The sequence below is a fragment of the Pituophis catenifer genome, unplaced genomic scaffold (genome assembly GCF_029215685.1).
Source record: "Pituophis catenifer annectens isolate HBS135680 unplaced genomic scaffold, rPitCat1.0.hap2 SCAF_12, whole genome shotgun sequence".
Taxonomy (NCBI): domain Eukaryota; kingdom Metazoa; phylum Chordata; class Lepidosauria; order Squamata; family Colubridae; genus Pituophis; species Pituophis catenifer.
Window position 1 is genome coordinate 6,783,863 of NW_027256892.1, and position 22,332 is coordinate 6,806,194.

Consider the following 22,332-nt stretch of genomic DNA (forward strand, 5'->3'; position numbering starts at 1 on the left):
CCCCCTCCCCCCCCCCCGCCAACATTTATTTCAAAGCCCAGCATATGTCCTTACTTTTCACTCTGAAAAGAGATCCCCTGAATACACACATTAGGGTGTACTTATTCTAAAAGCAAAGAACATTTTTATTGAGTCATTACAATAAATATCAAAATGTACCGGCAGTTTAATACACAATTTTCTAAGGAAACAATCCAACAGATTAGAAACACAGCAGCATGGCGGAATGGCAGATGTCCCAAAACATGAATGAGCAACATTCATTGATTGCCTCCTATAGAGAGCTCATTTGAAGCATAAAAGTTCTTTTTCACATCCTTGCATACAGAAAATAAGTGTTACTTTGTTCAATGATAATACAAAAGAAAATAGAAAAATTAGTTGCTCAGAACCCATACAGTGAGCAGTTGAGAAAGGCTCATTTTAACAAAGCAGCTCTCTCTTGCACGCACATTCTCTTTCACACATACACAAAAATCAATATTTCTAGTACCTAATGGGCTGGACAGAATTGAATCATCAGGAAAAATCACCCACATCTTAATTAAGGAATGCTGCTTTTTTAAAAAAACTGAAAAGAATTTTAAAGTTTCATTTAGTTAATCCATTTATTTAAAAAGCCTAAAGATTTTTTTTAAACCATATTTTTACATCAGTGTTATATAAAAAGTCACATAATGTACTTTGGCTTTGCTGGAATTTAGTATTTGCTAGTTTAAAGAGCTTGAGCAAAAGAGAAACAAATCTTAATCTTTTATACATGAAGAAAAAAAAATCAAATGTCACTGCTCCCATAAATCTTATGTGAATGCTTATTAACTGTATTTTTATATTCCAGTGCACGCATAAATGTTTCTGCAAACTGTAGTAGGAAGTTCAAAAAATAGCAGCTTTCTTCTATTGCAAGATTGGATATAACTCAGGCAATGAAATTCAACTGTACAATTCAGAAATTAAGACAAATGGTTACAGATCCATTTTAGTACCTAAGCTATTTTATCATACCATTTCTGAACTATTTGTTTCAAACTTTCTGTATTTTCAATTGACAAGGAAAAATCTGTGACGTCTACATGAAAACAAGCTTATACAAATAAACAAGAACATGGCTGAACCCAGAAGTGCAGACTTAAATATCAACATGATTTTGACTACAGTATTTTTTGATATGAACAGAATCTAGATAAATTTTGGCTAGTGACAACCTGCTGCCAATTAATTGTCCTATAGCATATCAATCTTTTGCAGCTGCTGCTGAAAGCTCAGGTGGTAATGGAGGATGGACACTGGGCAGTGTGATAGAAGAGAACATCTATGAAGGGAAATACATTTTCTAATATACCCTCTCCAGCCCAGTCAAATTCTATGTGGTATACGCCTTCCGTGACCTCCAGATGTGTTGGATCTCTGTTTCCTAACACTGGACAATATCAAAATGAGGAAAACAAATCTTGTACTGCACATTTCACTGTCAAAACTTTGGCTTGGGCTCATTAAGGTCCCAATATTTTTAGAATTAGATTCGATATAGCTTCAGCTTGGGTTCACCCTTAAAGAAACAATTCCTTTCTTGTTTCGTCTTAGTGAGAAATGGACTTCTTTGAAGAATAGAGGAATACATTACAAAGCCACATGCTAAAGGTCCTAATGCTTTAGGACTTGCATTTATCAGCCATGGAAGAATGCCAAGTTTCTTTATAAGGCAGTGATGGTGAACCTTTTCGGCACAGAGTACCCAAACATGTGAATGCACGTGTGCGCGCGTGCGCCAGAAACCTGAAGACCAGCTGGCTGGTGCACATGCCTGTTTTGGGGCCATTTTCAGACCATTTTTGGGCTGTTTTCAAGTCATTTTCTGGGCCGTTTTCAGACAGCTTTTTGCCATTTTCAGGGCCGTTTTTGACCCAAAAAACAGCCTGGAAAATGCCCCCAAAATTGCCTGTTTTGGGGCCATTTTCAGGCACTCCAGCGCCCGCAAAGACCAGCTGGCCGGTGCACATGTGTGTGCTGGAAACCAGAAGAGCAGCTGGTGATGGCGTGGGTGCCCACAGAGAGGGTTCTGTGTGCCACCTCTGGCACACGTGCCATAGGTTCGCCATCATGGGTATACGGTGTGAGATAGAATAGAAAAAAAACCTCCTGTACTCCTGATGTTATTGCAGTTCTAGGGATTTCAACAAGCAGCACCAATTCAGAACAATGCACTGTGTGGAAACCAATAGCACATTTAATGGGCTTCTCCCCATGAATTTGGGGGTAATGATGCCATAATTCTCACAAGCCTTTATTCGTACACAACAAGTCACACAAAGGGAAATACACTTGATGCTTCTTCTGCTCTACTTTCCCTGCAGCCTATATTGTGTTGTACATAAGCACTGTTTAATTCAATTGCAAGTAAAGGCCAAATTCTAACACAGAGTGGGAAACCAGTACATCAACTGTATCCTTGTCAATTGAAGGGTGAGGGTTCACATGACTGAATGCTTCTATATTAAAAATGTATTACCCCAAAAGTTAGTATAATATTTTAGTGAAACAGACAGATGTTCTCCATACAGCTTCCTTCACTTCAGAGGAACTCTGGATGTTCATTACATTAGCTCAGCTTTAGACAATGAAGACACGTGGAAGAAAGCAACTGCAAGGGGAGGAATAGGCTAAGGCGTCCAACCTTGGCAATGTTAAGAGTTGTGGACTTCAACTCCCAGAAATCCCAGCCAGCATGGTCTTAATGTTGCCAAGGTTGGACACCCCTGGGCTAAGGAAAAGCTCATTTGAAATTTAAGGCACACGTGGCAAAGCGCCTGAGATTCCCTTTATTTAGTTTGCAGGCCGTGGATTCCGAATAGTAGCCCCCATTTTATAAAGAGGCTCATCTCAATCCCTCTTGCATGATGAGAAAAATGTTAAAGTGGAAACACCCCTCTCCCAAAGTCACACTTCAAGAGCAAGGACTGTAATCAGACTGACAGAAATCTCCCATGAAGTTTAAAAGCCAGCATGCCATAACGATCACCCTCTCAATTAGGTGATGGAACAAAATTGAACAAGAGAGATTTTTCATATTTGGAGAAAGGTACAGGACATCTCACTTGATGACAACTGAAAATTGACCAGGTTGTTTGAAAAAAATCAGAAAAAGAAAGAGAACAAGAAGCAAATAGAAAGTTTTTCTACTTGGGTCTTTGTCCAGCATAGGCAAAGCATACTTTAAAAAGGATCTAGGAAAGCTTGCATTTTTAACACATGGAACAGACACAAAAGATGATTTAGCAAGAGGGCTTATTCAGGCCTTGTGGCTACTGAGCACTGATCTTATAGTGGGAGGCACGGATTAGACTAAGATGATAAAAGTCTTTTGAGTATCATCACCTAAGAGATCTGGGGTTCTTGGTCCTGCCACTTACAAGATATTATAGCCCTACTTGCTGCAGCTTAAGAGCAGGAAAATGTATACTACTGATACACCAGCTATTCAATCAGCAAACATTGATTAGTGATTTTTTTTTAAAAAAAAATGGTTCCCCTACTACAAGAAGGAAAAAAGGCCTTTGGACTGTTTGGATTACAAATAGGATTTCAGCCCTAAAAGGGTTCTTATCCCAAGTACCAGGATCTTGGGGTTTAGAACAGAAAATTTTGGCAGGATGCCCTATTAGTCTACGATGTCTCAATCTTTACAACTTAAAGACATGTGGACTTCAACTTCCAGAATTCCCCAACCAGCCATCATGGCTGGCTAGGAATTCAGAGAGTTGAAGTCCATACTTCGTAAAGTTGCTTAGGCTAAGAAACACTAGCCTATGCAAAATAAATAGCACAGGCCAACAAGAAGAATGAAAAAGTCCTTCTGTTTTGGGGGGGGGGGGACAGAAAGTTCTCTCAATCTGGGTTTTGGAGCAAGCCATTTCTAGAACTACATGCAACACCCCCCCCCCCCCTTCCTTAATGGAAGATACACACCTAATGGAATAAGCAGTTTGGGATTTACAGAGTCACTGAGGGCACCATTTGAGACATCATTGGTTGCTGAAGGAGGGATTCGGATGCAGCTTGGTGTTTCGGATTCCTGCTTGCTGGGCTGTCCTCAGAAAAAAATCAGTGTTAAGAATCAGTTCCCAAACTATTTCACCTACTTGTGGATCACTTCAAAGGACAGCCTTCTAGAATATAGAAATGCTGGATGTGTGTATTTTATCCATAAAGCAGTGGAACAGGAGAGACCCCGATGTTGCACCATTGGAGACTAGTCAAGCCAGAATACAGCCCTGTATGATGAGTCTTGATCAGTCAGATCTGGGTTCTGCAAATAGGCTGCCAATTACCTAGTGAACAACAATGACATGGCTAGTAGATTGTGTTAAGATTATGGAATCAGTAGTTACACAGGTCCATTCAGACCACAATCTGAAAACCAGAATCAAGTTATGCTTCTCTACTGATTCCCTCTATGAACTGCATATTATTATAGAAGAACTTCCAGACAGAGGACAAGTACTTCTCCAGGAAAAGCTGCATTTAATGTAAGGGCAAAAGAACCATCTCACCTGACATTTGTCCCATGACTGTCCCAACCAATTTCTACAGGTAGGAAGGTGGACATTGGGTCTAGATGTTGCAGATCTTGAAATAAGCATCAACTGACATATCTTTAGTTAATGTTTAATGCTCCAAGTTTCCATTCCAAGGCTTTTAATCTGTAGTGTGTGTACTTCTTGTTTAAAAAATTCAAAATTAGCACCTTTATTTTTGAAGAAATAGGCTGCAACTGATGACTAGTGAAATCCAATTACTGGAGAAGATGCTCATGAATGCAAATAATTCAGCATGCAGAGATGATCTGCTCATTCACATATTGTCCAAAAAAATATTAGTCTACTGAACCTTATGCCCTTCAGAAGAGTTGGGACTGTAACTCATGGACTTCCCGGTCACCCCAACAACTTACATTCTGGGGAGTTGGCAGTCCCAAGACTTCTAGAAGGAATAAGGTTGGGCTATTTCAAGACTAATTTGCCAATACCAAAAGAGGGAGCGAGCCCTTTTTTCAATTCTAAAAAAAAAAAAACAACCCTACATGGTGGACTTGACCTGTAGTATATGTACAAGTATAAGGGAATAGTTGAGTTTCTCACATGAAAAGGTTTCTTTTGCTCCAGAAATAAAACTGAGCATGCTTCATCTTATTGAAGTGGAGACAGAGTCAATCATGGGCACGCTGCCTCTTCTTTTAGCATGATTCACTGTTGCTCCCTCCATCGGCACAAAGATCAATAAGGCAGTGTATCTTGACTGCTAAGAAAGATGAAGTCAGAAGCCTGAGTTGCAGTGCTTCTTCAGGCTGTCTTTTCAGAACAGAGAGGGTGTTTTTCTTTCTGGCCTAGTGGGCTCAGTGCTTCTTCACATTCTGGAAGGTAGAGACCACACATCAAATAGCCATTTCGGATGGATTCAGACAGGGGTGGTGCTGTCCGTCTGGCCGCTCATGACTTCACAAATCTTCCCCTGTTTCCAGCCAACTTTCATCTCTTAGCTCCTCTGCCTGTCCTTCAGAAAACTTAGTGGGACTCCCAGCGTGATCCATAAACATGTTGGGTATATCTTTGCCAAAGTAGATTTTGCTGTTGGAGGCAATTGCTTTGTATTTCATTAACTGCAAGTATTCTGGGGTCAGTTTTAGCTGCAAGGAGAGAGAAAGAGAGCATACCCACAAGTCCAGTTATGAAAAAGAGTTTTCAAGACTTCTGCTCAGTCTTTGGATTAAATTATCAATTGTGTGTCTTATAATACTTTGAAAATACAAAAATAGAGCAATATAAATATGCAAGATAAAGCTAAAATGAGGCTGGTTAGTTGATTCAGCCACTGCCTGTGTTATATAAATAGACAATTGCATTCAGCCATAATAATAGTTTGTTTGAATATAGCACAATATCCAGAGACAATCGGAACAAATGGGGCTATCCAGTGGCTTCTGCTCTTTGCAATTATGGTGACGTGCAGACAACAACCTATATATTATATATCTGCCCTTTGTGTCCCAATCAGGATCTCATGGCAACGCAACAGAACGCAATCAATGTTGCTAGTTTTTGGGTAAGATCTTGGTTTGTACTGTATATATTTTAATCTTGTATTTTATATTTTAAATTTTATGTCATATAGTATGTCTTATTTTAATTGTGATGCTTTCAACACAAATGAACCAACAATCTGTACACAGGAGAAAAATACTACTAATCTACATCTGGGATTTAGTATGTTGTGTAAATATCTTCTCTTATGTATCTTATAATATCTCAGTGCTGCGGCTGTAACTATGATGTAGGGATTACATGAGAGAAACATCTACTTCTGTGTCCAGGAGGAAGAGGAAAACCTAGCATGGATTGCCAGGCACAAACTGGTCCATAAATAAGTCAATGGTTAGCAAGTAATCAAGAACAACTTTTTAAATCAGTAAGATTTTTGGAGTCACACAGATTCCATCAAGAATTTGAGGATGGAGAAGCTCAGACAAGGGGACAACTGCAGTGATAATAAAGATCAAAACAACTTTAAGATTTTGCAGTTGCAGCATCAATAAACTGAGCTCCAGGCCAAGGAAGCACAGTGGAATCTCTCACCTTGTTGGCTTCTGCTATCTTCAAGGCCGTGTAACATTCAGCATCTGCTTTCGCTTTTTCTCTGGCAAGGAATGCGGCATCTGCAAAAAGAGGGGAGATGGGTGAAAAAGACTTCCAAATGCAGAGAAGCCTCAAGTGACCCTGAAAATTTAAAGAGGAGGAGGAGGAGGAGCAGGCATTTTCTAGAAGAAATGCTGATTTGTATCTTCAGAATTGGTCAAATAGTTTCCATCTGAAGTCATTTTTTCTCTTAATCTTGATCAGAACAACAAGAACAAAAAGATTACAGCCAATCATTAAGAGAACAATCTGGAGGAAGAAATGAAGCACAGCAGAGCAGTTTTCCTTAACCTGATATCCTGCAGACATTCTGGGCATCATCATAGCCAGTAGACATTGTGTAGTATGAAGGGCACTAGGTTAGGCAAAGCTGATCAGTGACAAAAAGAAATCTGAATAGAGAACATGCTCCAGTTAAAAATTCAAACTTTTCTGTGTGAAATCTACCAGTAAGTCAGATGCTTTTCAGAATCAAGTGAAACAGATATAATTTAGACTGTTCTAGTTTCTAAGCAAAAGATTCAACTCTTCCCACACACACCCAAGAGTCAGTGAGGTAGAGATGGTTGGAATTAGATCTGGGAGATGCAAATTCAATTCCCTATAAAGCACACAGCTGAAAGACAGTACTGATGGAAAAGGAGAAAGAATTATGATTCTAAGAGAAAGGATTTCCAAGTTTAGAAAGCCAATTCATAAAGTTACTGCTAAATACAACCACAATTAAGCCCCAAACTTCTGTTACTAAGCAAGACAGTTAAGTGAATTTTGCCCCATTTTATGAATTTTCTTGCCACAGTTATTATTTATTTATTTGTTTGTTTGTTTGTTTGTTTTAATTTGTATACTGCCCTTCTCCAGCAGGACTCAGGGCGGTGAACAGCCAGAATAAAACAGAACATATAAAATTTAAAAACAATTTAAAAATAATTAAATATTTTTGGCCACAATTTAAAACAACCCAATTAAAATCAATTCAATTTAACCAAAACAGTGGGATCAAGCCAGCCCGGCTAGGTGAAATAAATACGTTTTCAGGGCCCAACGAAAAGTCCGGAGGCCTGGTATTGTGCGTATCTCTGGGGGGAGGTTGTTCCAGAGGGTGGGCGCCGCCACAGAGAAGGCTCTCCCCCTGGGGGTCGCCAGCCGACATTGTCTGGCGGACGGCACCCTGAGGAGGCCCTCTCTGTGCGAGCGTACTGGCCGGTGGGAGGCTATTGGTGGCAGAAGGCGGTCTCGTAGATACCCCAGCCCTAAGCCATGGAGTGCTTTAAAGATGGTCACCAACACCTTGAAGCGCACCCGGAAGACCACCGGGAGCCAGTGCAGCTCGTGCAGGAGAGGTGTCACATGGGAGCGCCCCGTCGCTCCCATAATCCCCCGCGCGGCCGCATTCTGGACCAGCTGGAGCCTCCGGGTGCACCCCAGGGGAGCCCCATGTAGAGAGCATTGCAGTAGTATTAAGTTAATCACTGCAGCTGTTAAGTTAGTAACACGGTTGTTAAGTGAATCTGGCTTCTCTGTTGACTTTGCTTATCAGGAGGTCCCAAAAGGTGATCACATGACCTTGAGAGCCAATTGCCAAGCGTCTGAATTTTGATCATGTGACCATGGGGATGCCGCAACGGTTGCAAGTGTGAAAAAGTCGTAAGTCAAGCTTTACTATATAAAAGCAATTATAGGTACTGCTCAACTTATAACAATTTGTTTTAGTGACAATTCAAAGTGACAATGGTACTGAAAAAAGTGACATGATTTTTTCACACTTTCAACCATTGGAGCATCCCCACCGTCCCATGATCAGAATTCAGTTGCTTGGCAATCGGCTCATGTTTATAATGTCCCGGGTCATATGATCACCTTTTGCAACCGCCTGACAAGCGAAGTCAATGGGGAAGTCCATACTCATGCGGTTTTGACACACATCCATCCATTAACACCTCCATGTCTGTTCATATACCAATGCACCAATGTCAACAGCCCAAAGTGTGTGCAATTCAAGGGGTATACAGTACAGTATCCAATTGCCAGAGCAACTACACGAGTCTGAACAAAGCCCCAAATTTGCTACTAGGATACAGCTGGACATTCTGTCTCCTCTCCTTCAATTGCTTAGGATACAGTTGGATCGTTTCAAAGGCCTGGCACTCAGCAACACGTCTCGATGTAAAAGCAAGCTATTAGCCCTCTGCCAAGGCCTGCCTAATGAGAAGATGCTGCTCTGTAAACCACTAATTAGCTCCTTGGGGACATGCTGGATCGCTTGACAAGGTTCATAATGAATTTAGCTTAGCAAACCAGTGCTTAGAGACAGGCCAGAGGAGCCTTTTCCCTGCACCAGCAGCTTACTCCAAAAAAGGGTCAACAAATGGGAAATCCTCATGTCAGCATCTCCTTCTTACAAGGGTAGCTTGAAGGCTTTGGCTCAGTGGCACAGCACATGCTTTATAAGCGAAGCACCCAGGTTCAATTCCAGCTTGTGATGCAGAGAAAAACTTGCAGAGCCAATGCCAGTTGGTGGAAATATCACCAACTTGTGATCCAGATGCCAATCCCATGTAACTTCAAACTAATTTCAAAGTCTGCGCACGGGTGGTGGTGGTGGTGTAGGCTCAGAGATATTTGGATTGTTTTTAAGGCCTGCAGGTTGGGGGAGTAATGAAAATTGAGAGAAAGGAGGAGTAGCCGATTCATTCTGCCTCATGGTGGTTTGCATGGTTAGGATGCTGGGTTGATAAGTAGCAAGCCCATGTTCGAGACCCAAATGCTAACATGGAACGGGGCGAGTTTCCATAATTTCCTCCAGCTCCTGCTGACAGTTCAAAAGTGTGCATTTGTAAGTAGGTAGATAGGTACCACTTCAATTGGGCACATTAATAGGGACATGAAATCAGCTTTCAGCTAGGCAACCCCTGGGCAACAGTGATGTCACCAGCTAATCCTTTCAACCTGGAAGCAGCCTAGTGCCTCCGACACAAGTGCAATGCAATTTGTTGTTCAAATCTGCCTGCTGCACACTCCTTAAGTGGAAGTTAGGAGAAACTTCCTAATGGTAACAAGCAATGGTAACAGTCAGTTTTCTGATTCTTGGTTTAATGGCAATTCAAGAAGGATTTAAAAGTAATGAGTAGCCTTTGCTGGAGGTTTTCAAGAGAAGCTGAATTGTAACCAATGCTTTAATTTGGATTTTTGCACTAAGTACGGGTTGGAACTCAATAATCTAAATATTATTCTTCCCACTCCATGATTCTATTATTTACCTCCTTATTGCTTAAGGATTAAATAAAAACTGGAATAAGCAAGGAAAGGATTCTTCAAATGTCAGTGAAATGGGGAGAGGCTCCTAAAGCTGATGACAGACGAATGGGGTTAAACAGAAGCAAATCACAAGATGCTGCTTCTGCAGAATTACATCATAGACACTACTGATTCACCCTAAACAAGATTATCTCCATTAACATCATTAAGATATTTGGAATTTTCTTGTTCTCTCTGTAAACTGGATTTAATCTCTTTGTTAGATTTCTGGTGATCTTCAAACAGGGAACATAGTGATTGAAATCCTCAGACAGGACAAACACCTCTAAGACACTGCTGCTTACCTTCAATCTCAGATATTCTTTTCTCTGTTTCTTTTTCCATCACCTTCTGCCCATATGTTATCTCAGCCACTTGGGCAATTTTTTCTGCTTCTGCATAGGAGAGAAAACACACCCAATCATTATAGGAGGCAGCAATGATGTTCAATGAAGCTACAATTTCCTGGAGCAGAGAGGCTTTCTCCACTGCCTCTGTGGGTGCTTCCCCCAAAGGGTGCTTAGAAATGATGACTTGTACACCTTTTCAGGAGGTTTTTTTCTCTTTTGTTTACAAGGGTGGCTCATATTTTAAACTAGGATTTTTCTAATGATCTCTGATGAAGTTAACTACCCCAAAGGAAATTACGTCCCTCCCCCTCATTTCACAAACTACCTGAGTATTTTTATACTCTCAGAGAATTCACAGTTTGCAATCTAAAATCATTCTGAGCTTATATCCAGTTTGGTTCAGATCCAGTGGGAAAAATACTCCCTTAGTTATATGCACAATGTATACTTCTTAGCCTCTGCTTTTGATCTCCCTCTATTCTTTTGGAAAATGCAGTCCACACAGACAAAACAAGAAATACCACCTGTTATGTTCTGCCTAATTCTACAAGAATATTCCTACATGACAACAAAAACTGCACACCAACCAATGAGGGCCTTTTTGCGTTCTGTTTCAGCCTCTTTCTCCACAACTTTCTGCTTCTGAGCCGCAATCAACAGTTTTGTCTTTTCACTCTCCCTAGAGGGGACCAAGAGAGGCTTTAGCTAAAGGATTAAAATGACTTCCATAACAAAAGGCATCTTCAAGTTACTGAATGGATTAGAATATATACATATATAGAACGACACTTAGATTTATATACTGCTTCACAGTGCTTTACAGCCCTCTCTAAGCAGTTTACAGAATCAGCCTATTGCCCCCAACAATCTGGGTCCTCATTTTACTGACCTTGGGGATGGAAGGCTGAGTCAACCTTGAGTCAATGAGACTCGAATTGCTGACAGCCGGCAGTCAGCAGAAATAGCCTGCATTCTAACCACTGCACCACCACAGCTCTTATATGTACAAATAATAAGCACAAGAGATTCTACAGATGGCTCAAACTGAACATTCATTCATTCAATTTCTATATTAGCTCATCTCAGTCAATGATTCTTGATGGCTTACAATTAAAAACAAAAGCAATTAAAAATACTAAAAACATTTTAAAACATTAAAAACGTTCGGATTAAATATACACAAGGGCAAAATATTTGACTAGTTAGCAATACAGCCAGGAAACAGGGCCCTTAACATATTCAGCAGTTAAAACTGGGTGAGCAGTGTGTGTTTTTACATATGTCATATGACTACAGTCCTATAGTGTATGTGTAATGTATGCACACACACACACATGTAACCACTATAAAGAAGAGGATTTCAGAAACTTACATGAGCTCATAATTTCTCCGAATTGTTTCTGGGATGTTTGGCTTTGTAACTCGGACTGCCTGATTGAGCAGAAAAAGTGAGCATTATGAGGAAAGACTCTCAAAATGACCACAATATTAAGAACCACACAGCTGACTGTTCAAAAGTAAAGGCATCCTGAATCTGTGAATAGGAACTAGTAAGAATGAAGCAACAAAGGAAAGACTAGCTATCAATTGGACAGAGCTCATAAGAGGTTTCAATAACTCCTTGTTTAGATAAGCAACAATTTTTAAAATAATCTTATAATCTATTCAGACATATAAAACTAAACATGGAAGTTGCCTAGCCCAGAACGTGAGACACTTCCGTTTGGAGAAAAGCACAACTTAGAACCAAACTAGAACCAATATTTTGTCATCATGTTTGCAACAATGGCAGAATCTCTGAACTTCAAATTGGACAACATCAAGATTAGTTTGCAATTCTCTCGTCTATCCCAGCGATTCTCAGGGAGTCCATGAAGTCAACTAAGTAATAAATATTTTAAATTTTCTCCATTTTAATATCTAAATATTGTTAGATATATCCCACATTAGCCAAAGCTCTTTGGGGTCCCTCAATCATTTTTAAGAATGTGAAGAGGTCCTGAAACCAAAACATTGAGCATTCTATCCAGTTTTGCACCAGAATTTTTTTCTTGGGATATATTCCAGCATTTTTCATTACCTGTATGATGAGTCCTGGAGCCATGGTTGTCAGATCTTGTTGAAGAGCCAGTTTTAGGTTTTCATCAATCTGATCTAAGAAGGGATAAAGCAAACAGACAAGGCAATATTGCTGCAATAAAAATGGGAGAGAATATGGATGACAAGGCACTTATTCTCTGGAAGGAATTATAGGTTATTGAGACAGTAGTTCCTTTGGAAGCAGGTGGTCTCACTTTCAATTCCAACCTCTTTTATGCCAAAGATCACAGAAAATGTATGGATTTTCAAAATTTGCTGAACTTCCAGCAATAATAGCCATGAACTTGGCTAATGGTGAGGAATACTGGGACTTATAATTCAGCAATATTTTAAGGGTATCAGGGCCACTGATAAGTAAAGAGATATAATCTTCAACCAAACATTCATATAATCAATGACACTTTCCAATGTTTCTTTACTGCTAAATAGTTGTAGAGGTAAAAAAAATGGTGCAAATTTTCACTCCTGCCTCATCAACTAGCTCTACCAAAATTCCTGATTATAAAACCCTGAACTATAAAACCACTATTTGTTTTCAATTGACTGATTTGTCTTCTGAAACAAAATGAGGGTAGATTAATGAAAATATGTAATGCACTATCATGCTCTATCATGTTCAAAGGAAATGATGTATCACACATTGCAACATTTAATTACTTCCACTAAGACTAGCTAAAAGCACCATTAATTTTTTGAGATAGATTTTGTGTCATCAAATTGGCCTCTGCTCTTAGCGACCACATATATTTTCTCTGTCCTTAACCTGGTCTTTCAAGTTTTTCAATGCTCCCATTAATGTTAGGAAAGTAAAATCTATTGCTGTGGATTCAATGATTTAACAAATATGCAAACCTGTAAATGCTCTCAATTATGGGAAAGAGAAAGGAAGACAGCTTAATGAAATTCACAAACCTAACCCTTAAATTCTTCTCATTCTAGAGACATTGTAATCCCAACAGTTCTCTAAGGTATTTTAATTCAAGTGTTGTGCACATCATGCTGAAGAAACTCACCAAACAATTCAATATAAACTTCCTGAAGTGTGTGAACACTGCAAAACTGGTTCAGCTCATGGTGGATCTTGTTGAAGATGAGAGCCTTATCATAATCTGCAGTATAGTTCTTTACTATATCATAGACTAGGGAGAGAGAATAAGGGGTGTTAAAAAATTGTGCAGGCAAGAAATGGCATCTCATTTGTTATTATAGCCACGGTTTGAGAATGGGAAAAACTCAGTACTTCTCTCCAGGCAACAAAGAACCCTGGGAACTGGGTGATTAAAAATAACCCCTAATTTTATTTCCTTGGTATAAATGGTCCCTTCGTTTTATCTTCCTTCCAGGACAATTGGTGCAGCCATTTCCCACAATAAATCCGATCCCAAATCCAGCTCTGAAAAAGAGATTGGCATTAATAACTCACCTGCACTTTGGATCAGGAAGTTCACAACCTCAATTCTGTCAAAATAGATCATCACTCCTCCGCTGCAGCAATAAAGAAAAAAAAAAATTCAAGTAGGAGAGAGGTGAGCATCTGCTGGGATGGGTCATTTGGAAGAGAAGCAACGCTGAGAGCTGTGCTAATCTCCCTTGCCAAAAAAACAGGAGTTTGGTAGCACCTTTTCTGACAAACACCTTTTATTAGAAGGCATACATTTTTCTCATGTAAGCCAACACCTTTTAATAAAATGCATTAGTTGGAAAAAACTGCTACCAAACTTCTGATTGCAAGAATAAGGTATCAAGAGGTAGCTCAGAAAGTGAACTCTACCTGCCCCAAACACATGCAGTGCTACTTTGTTAAAAAAGGGTAGCAATTTTAGATTGATTGGTACACATTAACACTACTGCAAGAGGCTTCTCTGTGGATAAGTAAAAGGAAAAAAGTGCCATCTAGTGGTAGAGGCAGGGCATTCTTTGGATTAATAGAATGCAATCAGGCCTCCCATCTGAGTGAGAAAAATAAGGAAAGCAAAGGTAGTACTAATAGTAATATTGCCTTGGGTGCAATCCCAAAACAATTGGAGGACCATTTGAACACCATCGGCATTGACAAATTCACCATCAGCCAATTACGAAAGACAGCTTTATTTGGAATAGCTTAGATCCTGCGACCATACCTCTAACACAATGAAACATCAATATCTGCCTATCCCACTCAGGTCCCGGGGAAGGGCTTGATAGGTGCATAAAAATGGCAAATCCAGTCTGAACATCTGGCTGACTGTGTGACAAACCATAATAATAAAAAAATTGCATTGAAATAAGATGCCTGGATGAGAATCCTCCTCAAACACCTACAACATCAGGATTGGAAAAGGGGGAAGAGTTTGTATTATCCCACATGGGCTCCAAAAATGAGAAAATATAGAAATGAGGGGTGAAATTGGAATAGAAATCGGTGCTCTCTGAGCCTGCTTGACTTCTTGCAGACGCTTCATGATGTTACCTAATTTGGGTAACGAAACGTCTGCAAGAGAACAAGCAAACTCTGCAGCAAGGACCTCTCATTTCAACCCTGAGCTACTGATATTCTCCTCTATCGAAAACAGAAATACAAGAAATGATTACATTAATTAGTCAAGCTACATAACTTGGTGAAGTAATTTGCAGCTTTGAATGCCAAATATCTTAACTCCAGGTTTCAAGACCAACAAACCTACTTGCATTTTTATGCCATCTTTAAATACAGACTCCTAGGCTGTGGTATTAATTTTTTAAATCTTGCCTTTATCACTTTTATAAATAACTTAAGGCAGCGAATATAGCTAATACTCCTTCCTCCTCCTATTTTCTCCACAACAACCACCTTAACACCTTGTGAGGCGAGTTGGGCTGAGAGACATTGACTGGCCCAAAGTCACCCACCTGGTTTTCATGTCTAAGGCAGTACTAGAACTCACAATTTCCTGGTTTCTAGCCTGGTGCCTTGATCACTAGACCAAACTGATAGTTACATGGACAGTCAAATACAGGATCATAGATACAAGATGATTTCATTTCCTATTTGTGTCATCTTATCTTAAATCAGCAAAAATAATAGCACATTTTTCGACACATCTATACACAGGAGGGAAGCACTAATCAAAGTTACAAAACAAATTCTAGATTTATGTACGAGAAAGCCTTCCTCCACCTGTGGAGAAGATAAAAGCTAAGAAATGGCAGATTTCACAGATGGGGGTCCAACCTTACCTTGTGCCACATGGAACATTCTTTACTTCATCTGTTTGTAAGGTGGTCTAGAAAGTAGAAAGAAAGAGGACTATTAAGGGACTGCTTTCCTTAAGCTGAATTTCACTTCTGCAATAAGAAAAAAAAACTTTTCTCTGGGATGGGGATAAACAAAATTTGGCAGCCAACACTCACATAATCTTTTTTTGGGGGGGATAAACAGCCGCAGGAAACAAGGTAATGTTGCATAAAGAAGGTCACAACTGTGAAGAGATTCATCTTTTTACTTTTCTCCCTGACTTGGAGGAGGATTTTTAAATTATTGTGCTACAACTTATTATATACTGATGCCAAATGATGTTTCTTGTCCCAGCAGAGCAGAAAAATAATATTGGGTAGTGCAGAGCTCCATGGGCTGTAAAAAGTGGTTACCCATCTTTGCACAGTGGCTTGCATAGCTTTGGTCAAGTCTCTTTGGCCCAACTCAGGTAAATGCCACCCATCTGTCTATCTCGAGCTCTACCTGATTATCTTAACCCCATCTTCTCTGCAACCTATCCAAGCCAGAAACAGACTGTCCATTCCAAATGTTGCTCAACAATACTTCAAGACAAATATATTCAACATGCTGATTGAGAGCAGGTCTTGAAGATAAACCTCTTACCCCTATTGTGAAAAAGTGGAAGGTCTTGTTTGAAAACAGGTTTAAGGTCCATTCAGATAAGACAAAAAGAAAGAATGTGAAGGAGTTGGGAAATGTGGCACATGAAAAGAACAACTTTGTTTGCAGGTCTGCAATTTTAAGAGTAACTTTGCAAGAACTTTGCATAGGCTCATTACAAAATTTACAGAGGTAAAATGCTTAATAAAACATAACAGAAAATATATACATATTACAGGACAATAATAAGGGGCAGTTAAGATCTAAGTCAATCTGGGAAGTAGATAATAGTAAAGAAAAATAAATAAACTTTATTGCCAAATAAGTGTGTCCCACACACATAAAACCAGCTTTTCCACAGGATGTAAGAATTAAATAAATTGGAGTATGTAAATAATGTTTGTGTCACAAGCTCGTATATGTCTAGTCTGATTTATATGAATTATGTATTATTATATTATTGTAAACCGCCCAGAGTAATGTCATATAAGATGGATGGCTATATAAATTTGATTAATAAATAAACACGAAGTTTATAGCTTGCTACAATATATTAATGATGGTTATTGCAAACTAGAATTCCTGGTCATGGAAAGCAACTGGAAACCAAAACTGTACATATTCTGTTTCTCCTCTGGAGACAAGCTAGGATTAGTCAGAGTTTCAGACTAAGATATGATTATCATGAATGGAGAATTGAGATCCAGGAATAAAAGGTTACATTACAAATTTAAGCATGGGCACAATTCCTCTTCATGCCACATTCCATTTTTATTCTATTTTTAACCTCTTCAAGCATTCCCCACATTATGTTCCTTACCCAAACAACTTGCAACAGAAAACCTGGACTCTGAACCATTGGGTGTGGCAAGCTTCTTTCTTTCTTCCTTTCACAACAGTTACTACATAATGAACCACTTGACAAAACAGTTCCTCAGGCTTGCACCCAAGATACACAAAGAGCATTAGAGAGTTAAATATTAACAAAATCGCCCCAAGATGCATTTAGGAGCATCTTCCATGTGACAGTTACAAGGTATAAATGTAAATCCGGCTTCTAGATATCTATACTTTAGTAACAACATATTGAATCATGTATTTAAATTTTCCAATCAATTAGGAGTTGATTTACTTATCCCCAACAAAATATACAATTATGAAAATTGAATTATATAAACTATACATTGGACTAAAATGACACCTCATATTGTTGAGACTGTGAATTAGAATCTACCAAGAAATGTCTATTCTAAGGTAGCATTCAAAACTACTCTGGCACAGTTAGTAAGAGTTCTCTGTGCTTCTCTCCCATAAGACAATTATATATAAAGACAAGATACCTGTACTGATTTATAGGAAGTTATGAAGGGGAGCATTAGATGGAAACCAGGTCCACTTGTAGATGTCAGAAGTGCTCCTCCTCTGTAGGGGAGAAAGGTATATATTTAAACAAAAAATGCTCAGGTTCTTTGACCAGCAATTTCAGACTTTTGACATCCCCACCAACCAATTCCAGATTATGTAGTGCATTAACAAATTCAAAGCTTGCTTTCTCACCATCACATTTTGCCTGTGTCCTTTTATCAAAACTTTATTTGCATCATTTGTATAGCATCCTACAAACTGAAGACAGCTCACCATAAATACAATTACACTGAGTCTGCAACAACCTCAGGTTCAAAGCCAAACATTTCATCCTAAATACTCAAGTTATGTATAACAGGAGGGGGTGTTCTCCAGTGCCAAAAGACCACAAGTGTCCCAAGCTAACCACTCTAGAGCTACTATTTTGAAACATGTACAAGCAATCTCAGTAAGCATATTCAGAATGAGATGCATTTGCACAGTCCTCAAATGGTCCAGGAGCAGATTTTCACAGCTATGGTATTCAACTTAAAGAACACTCTCCTAAAGAAAGTTTATGCGTGGCACCAGGTTGAAATGAAGGAAAAATTTCCATTTGTCATTTATTCAATCTTGCAAACCACATTTCTTAGCACATGCAAAAATACAAAAAAGCACACATGCAGCAATACAAAAAAGCACACCTCCTTCCAAGTATCTGCCCTTACCTGTAGTAAACACCAATGTGCCCTTCTTCAATCTTGTGTATTGCAGAAAAAAGAGAAGCTGCTACTAGGCTAGCAGCCAAAGCTGCAATGGCACCTAACTGAGTCATCCCTGAGAAAGTAACCTGAGAAAAGTAAAAAAAGGAGCAAGATAAGCACTTATGTGAATCTGTGCAAGACACTGGTTCTCTGCTTTGGGAACAAACTGTCCTGTCTAAAGTTATAGACAGGACACCTTGTTTATGATTAGATCATGATAAAGATTTCCTTGCATGATTGGATCAAGGTCCACAGACCCAGCATACTTTTTCCATCAATAGCTAGTCAACTGTTCTCTGAAAGAACTGGAAATTTGGTTATATATTTACCTTTAGCATTTGATGACCAACTCTACTGCCACGGAATATTCAGACTGTTTCATGTCATAGCTAAAAGATATGTTTTGGGTTTTTTTTTTTTTTGCTTTAATTTATACGCCACCCTTCTCTGGAGACTCAGGGCGGCTTACAATGCGCTAAGCAATAGCCTTCATACTTTTGTATATTTATACAGTCAGCTTATTGCCCCCACAATCTGGGTCCTCATTTCACCTACCTTTGAAAGGATGGAAGGCTGAGTCAACCTTGAGCCTGGTGAGATTTGAACTTACAGTAATTGCAAGCAGCAGATGTTAATAAGTGTTTAGTCCACTGTACTACAGGCTCTTCTCTTAACCTATATTTCTTATTAAATTTGATTAAAGTACTTGACATCCTACAAACCTCAGCTGCTTTTTAGGGTGGCAGGGGCAAACGTTCAGTCCTCTTGGCAACAGGAATCAATTTCACACAATCAGTGGTCATGGGCCCAATGAAATCTCATAAACTAGAAAGTGAATAAACCAAATTTCTTTTCACACCAAGGAGCCCAACTTTACTCTTCTCTCCAATAGAAAGCATTATTTGTCTAATTTGCCAGTTTTACCAACACCAGGTTATTGAAAAGTGTTTACAGTATCAATTTAATTCCTTAATGTTTTGTCAACTACAGCATTCATGTGAAATAAAAATGTGATCAGAAGAGAACTGTAAAAATTGGGCTGCTGATTGTAACTTTTACTATGTAGGATCTGATGCTGAACATTCAAATAGCACCACAGGCGTGTTCACCTTTTATTAATATTAAACACAATCCACTAATAAACTTCTCCAGCACAGACTCTGAGGAAATCTGTAGCTGTTGGCATGTTCTTCATGCAGAAATTAAGAGTTACCTGTGTCTCTAAAGGCAGGACTAGAATCACAATGTGGAAACAAGAATTTGGCTTAAGTCTTTAAAGTAAGTGTAAAAAATTTCCAACTGTGGAATAGACTACTGCAAGTGATAGGTTCTCCCTTTTGATATTAAAGCAGAGATTGTTATATGCCAGTGATAACAATGTTTAAGCCTCAACAACTTGATTCTAATTAAATATATTGATTTGCAATTCCCAGAATTTCTAATTTCTGGGCAGCACTAGTCAGGCAAGAGTACTTCTGGTTTACCCTGATGAACCAGAGAATTGGACTAAATTACCCCATCATCCTGTTCAGTTCTAAGATTCATTTTGCACTTTCCCATTGTCCGTGCTTGCATTTTTCCTATCAGTAGGACCCAAATTCTGACAGATACTACAGTTGCTTTGTGATGCTGTGTTTTTCAAAAAAATTAGCAGGTTGCAAAGAGCAAACAACCTCTAAATGCTACTGCTTGCCTCTCATTCAAAATCCCCAGAAGCCTTCTGAGTGACTCACAGAAGTGCCCAAGTTGCCAGTTCTTTGAATTTTCAACCACTGCTAGTGATAAGGAAACCAAGCAGGAAGAACTTTTCAATTCTTGTAGCTTATGCTTCTCTCAGTTTGCCAAATACATCTTTAGATAACCAAAAAGAGGTTAATCCACAAGTATGCCTATGATTTGTGGTATACCCAAATGGCAGGAAACATACATTAAGCAATCAGTTTCTGTGAGCTGCAGTTATAGCAACGATATATCCAATTCTAAATTTTCACTCCAGCTGAAAAAGAAATGCAGTGCCCACCAACTTCATGAATAAAATTCCAATAGAAGAGAATGAGGTAAGTTGTAAAAGTCAAGATGCTCAAGATTTGTTGACAATGAACTGTAACTGCTAAATAATTGTGGTTATATTAATGAACTAAGCTTAATTACTTATCAACTGAACCAACTGTAACTTGTTCAACAAGTCCTGGCATAGTGAAATCAGGCATATAAACCTAGTCTCCTGCCAAACTTGTTAATGATTTTTTTTTAAAAGTTCACCTAGCACCTTTATTTATCTGTGAATGAATTTCTATTCTTCCCACCTTACCTATTCCTTTAGAACAGCTATGTCCAACCTTGGCAACTTTAAGACTTGTAGACTTCAACTCCCAGAATTCCCTGGCCAGCATGTCTTAAAGTTGCTAAGATTGGACAGGCTGCTTTAGAAAGACAACTGTTTCATCCTTTCCCACTTCTCTGCCTCCTTCCCCAGCCCTCATTTTCTTCGGACTTCAACGACAAGATTTTATTGGAGCGTATCTGTTGAAAAACGTATTTGAAAGAAAAACACAAAAGCGTTGCTTTCGATGCGTGCATCTGCAAGCACCAAGACTTCAGCTCTCAGTAACCATGGAGAGCTCAGAGTTACTTTCACCCAGCCATTCTCATTCCAACGAATCTCACAGGCTTGTGGTGGGAAAATTCCCAAAGAAAGACACACCCCCTCCCCAAACCTCTCGAGCTCTTCAGAGAATAAACAGGATATAAAAACAGTACGTAAGTAAATGAGAGAAGAGCCACATAACAATACAGGAAAGCGCTGTCGAAATTGTCCCACTAAAGAAAAAGGCAACAGACTTTTCCATTAGGAGTCCAAAAGGGCTACCTGGAAGAGGTTTTTGCAACGCCCCTGGGAGGCCCAGTTTGGGGAAAGCCGACTGGAAATGAAAGGACCTGGCTATGCCTTAAGCGGAGGACAACATTGGCAGCTAAAAACTGGGGCGTTATTCTTATTATTTATGTTTTTCCCCCTAGTACTGTGCGCTGCCCAGAGTCCACTGAAGTTGGGCGGCCGAGGCTTTCAGCAGAGAATAAATAAAAATAACCCTCATCCTTCTTTCTTCCCAATGAAAGAAACGGGACGCTCTCCGGGCCTCCTAAAGGGGCGAGAGAAGCGAGGGGGCGGCCTAGCGAAAGCACTCGGTTGGGGAGGGAGGTAGAGATAGCAACGAGGGACTCCCTACAGCCGGAAAGAAGACGCGGAGCCCGGCCGGGTACACCGCTGAGGGGGAGGAGAGGAAGCGAGGCGCCGGCCTAGCAGAGAAAGACAGCCACGCGGATTGCCGCGCTTCACAGCCCCGGCACACTTACGGCCGCCCGCGCCTCCTGCTGCTATGGCCGCCCTGGCTTCCGGGTCAGTCGCGCGCCTGACGTCATCTCCCTGAGCCGCCGCCGCCGCCGCCGGCAGAACCTGTTGGACGTTCGCCCCGCCCCCTCTGAAGTACGGCCGTTGCTGCCTTCTTTCTCCGACAGAGGGCGCGAGAGCCCTGGGAATGGCTTCTTCGCCCTAGACTCCAGTGCCGCCGCCTGCGTGTTACCCGCAACGTCGGAATGGTGCCCCGAGCCGACGTTTGAAGTAAGAAGCGGGTGTTGAACTGAGCGGGCAGGCAACAGTGCGGAGACGCGTTTCCCAGACGGCGGCTGCCTTCAACCTCGCCTGGGTTAAAGGGGTGGAAGTTATTTATTTATTTATTTATTTATTTATTTATTTATTTATTTATTTATTTATTTATTTATTTATTTATTTAATTATTTATTTATTTATTTATTTATTTAATTATTTATTTTAATAAATAATAAATAATAAAATAAATATTGTCATATTTATATGCCGCCCTTCTCTTGAGGGACTCGGGGCGGCTCACAGAATAAACAGTCCAACAATAAATAGAATTAAAATGTTAAAATCC

General features: G+C 39.7%; 1 protein-coding gene across 1 annotated transcript; it reads right to left on the minus strand.

Moving 5' to 3' along the window:
- Positions 1-163: 163 nt before the first annotated feature.
- On the minus strand, positions 164-21,769 carry ERLIN2 (ER lipid raft associated 2). The gene is made up of 12 exons (XM_070952307.1): positions 21,734-21,769; positions 18,344-18,465; positions 17,612-17,693; positions 15,632-15,678; positions 13,860-13,921; positions 13,450-13,575; positions 12,417-12,490; positions 11,709-11,767; positions 10,924-11,015; positions 10,292-10,381; positions 6,630-6,709; positions 164-5,683 (listed from the first exon to the last, which is right to left on the minus strand). Exons 2-12 carry the CDS (start codon positions 18,448-18,450, stop codon positions 5,495-5,497), a joined length of 1,008 nt encoding a protein of 335 aa, XP_070808408.1. The 5' UTR covers positions 18,451-18,465; positions 21,734-21,769; the 3' UTR covers positions 164-5,494.
- Between the last annotated feature and the right edge of the window lie 563 nt (positions 21,770-22,332).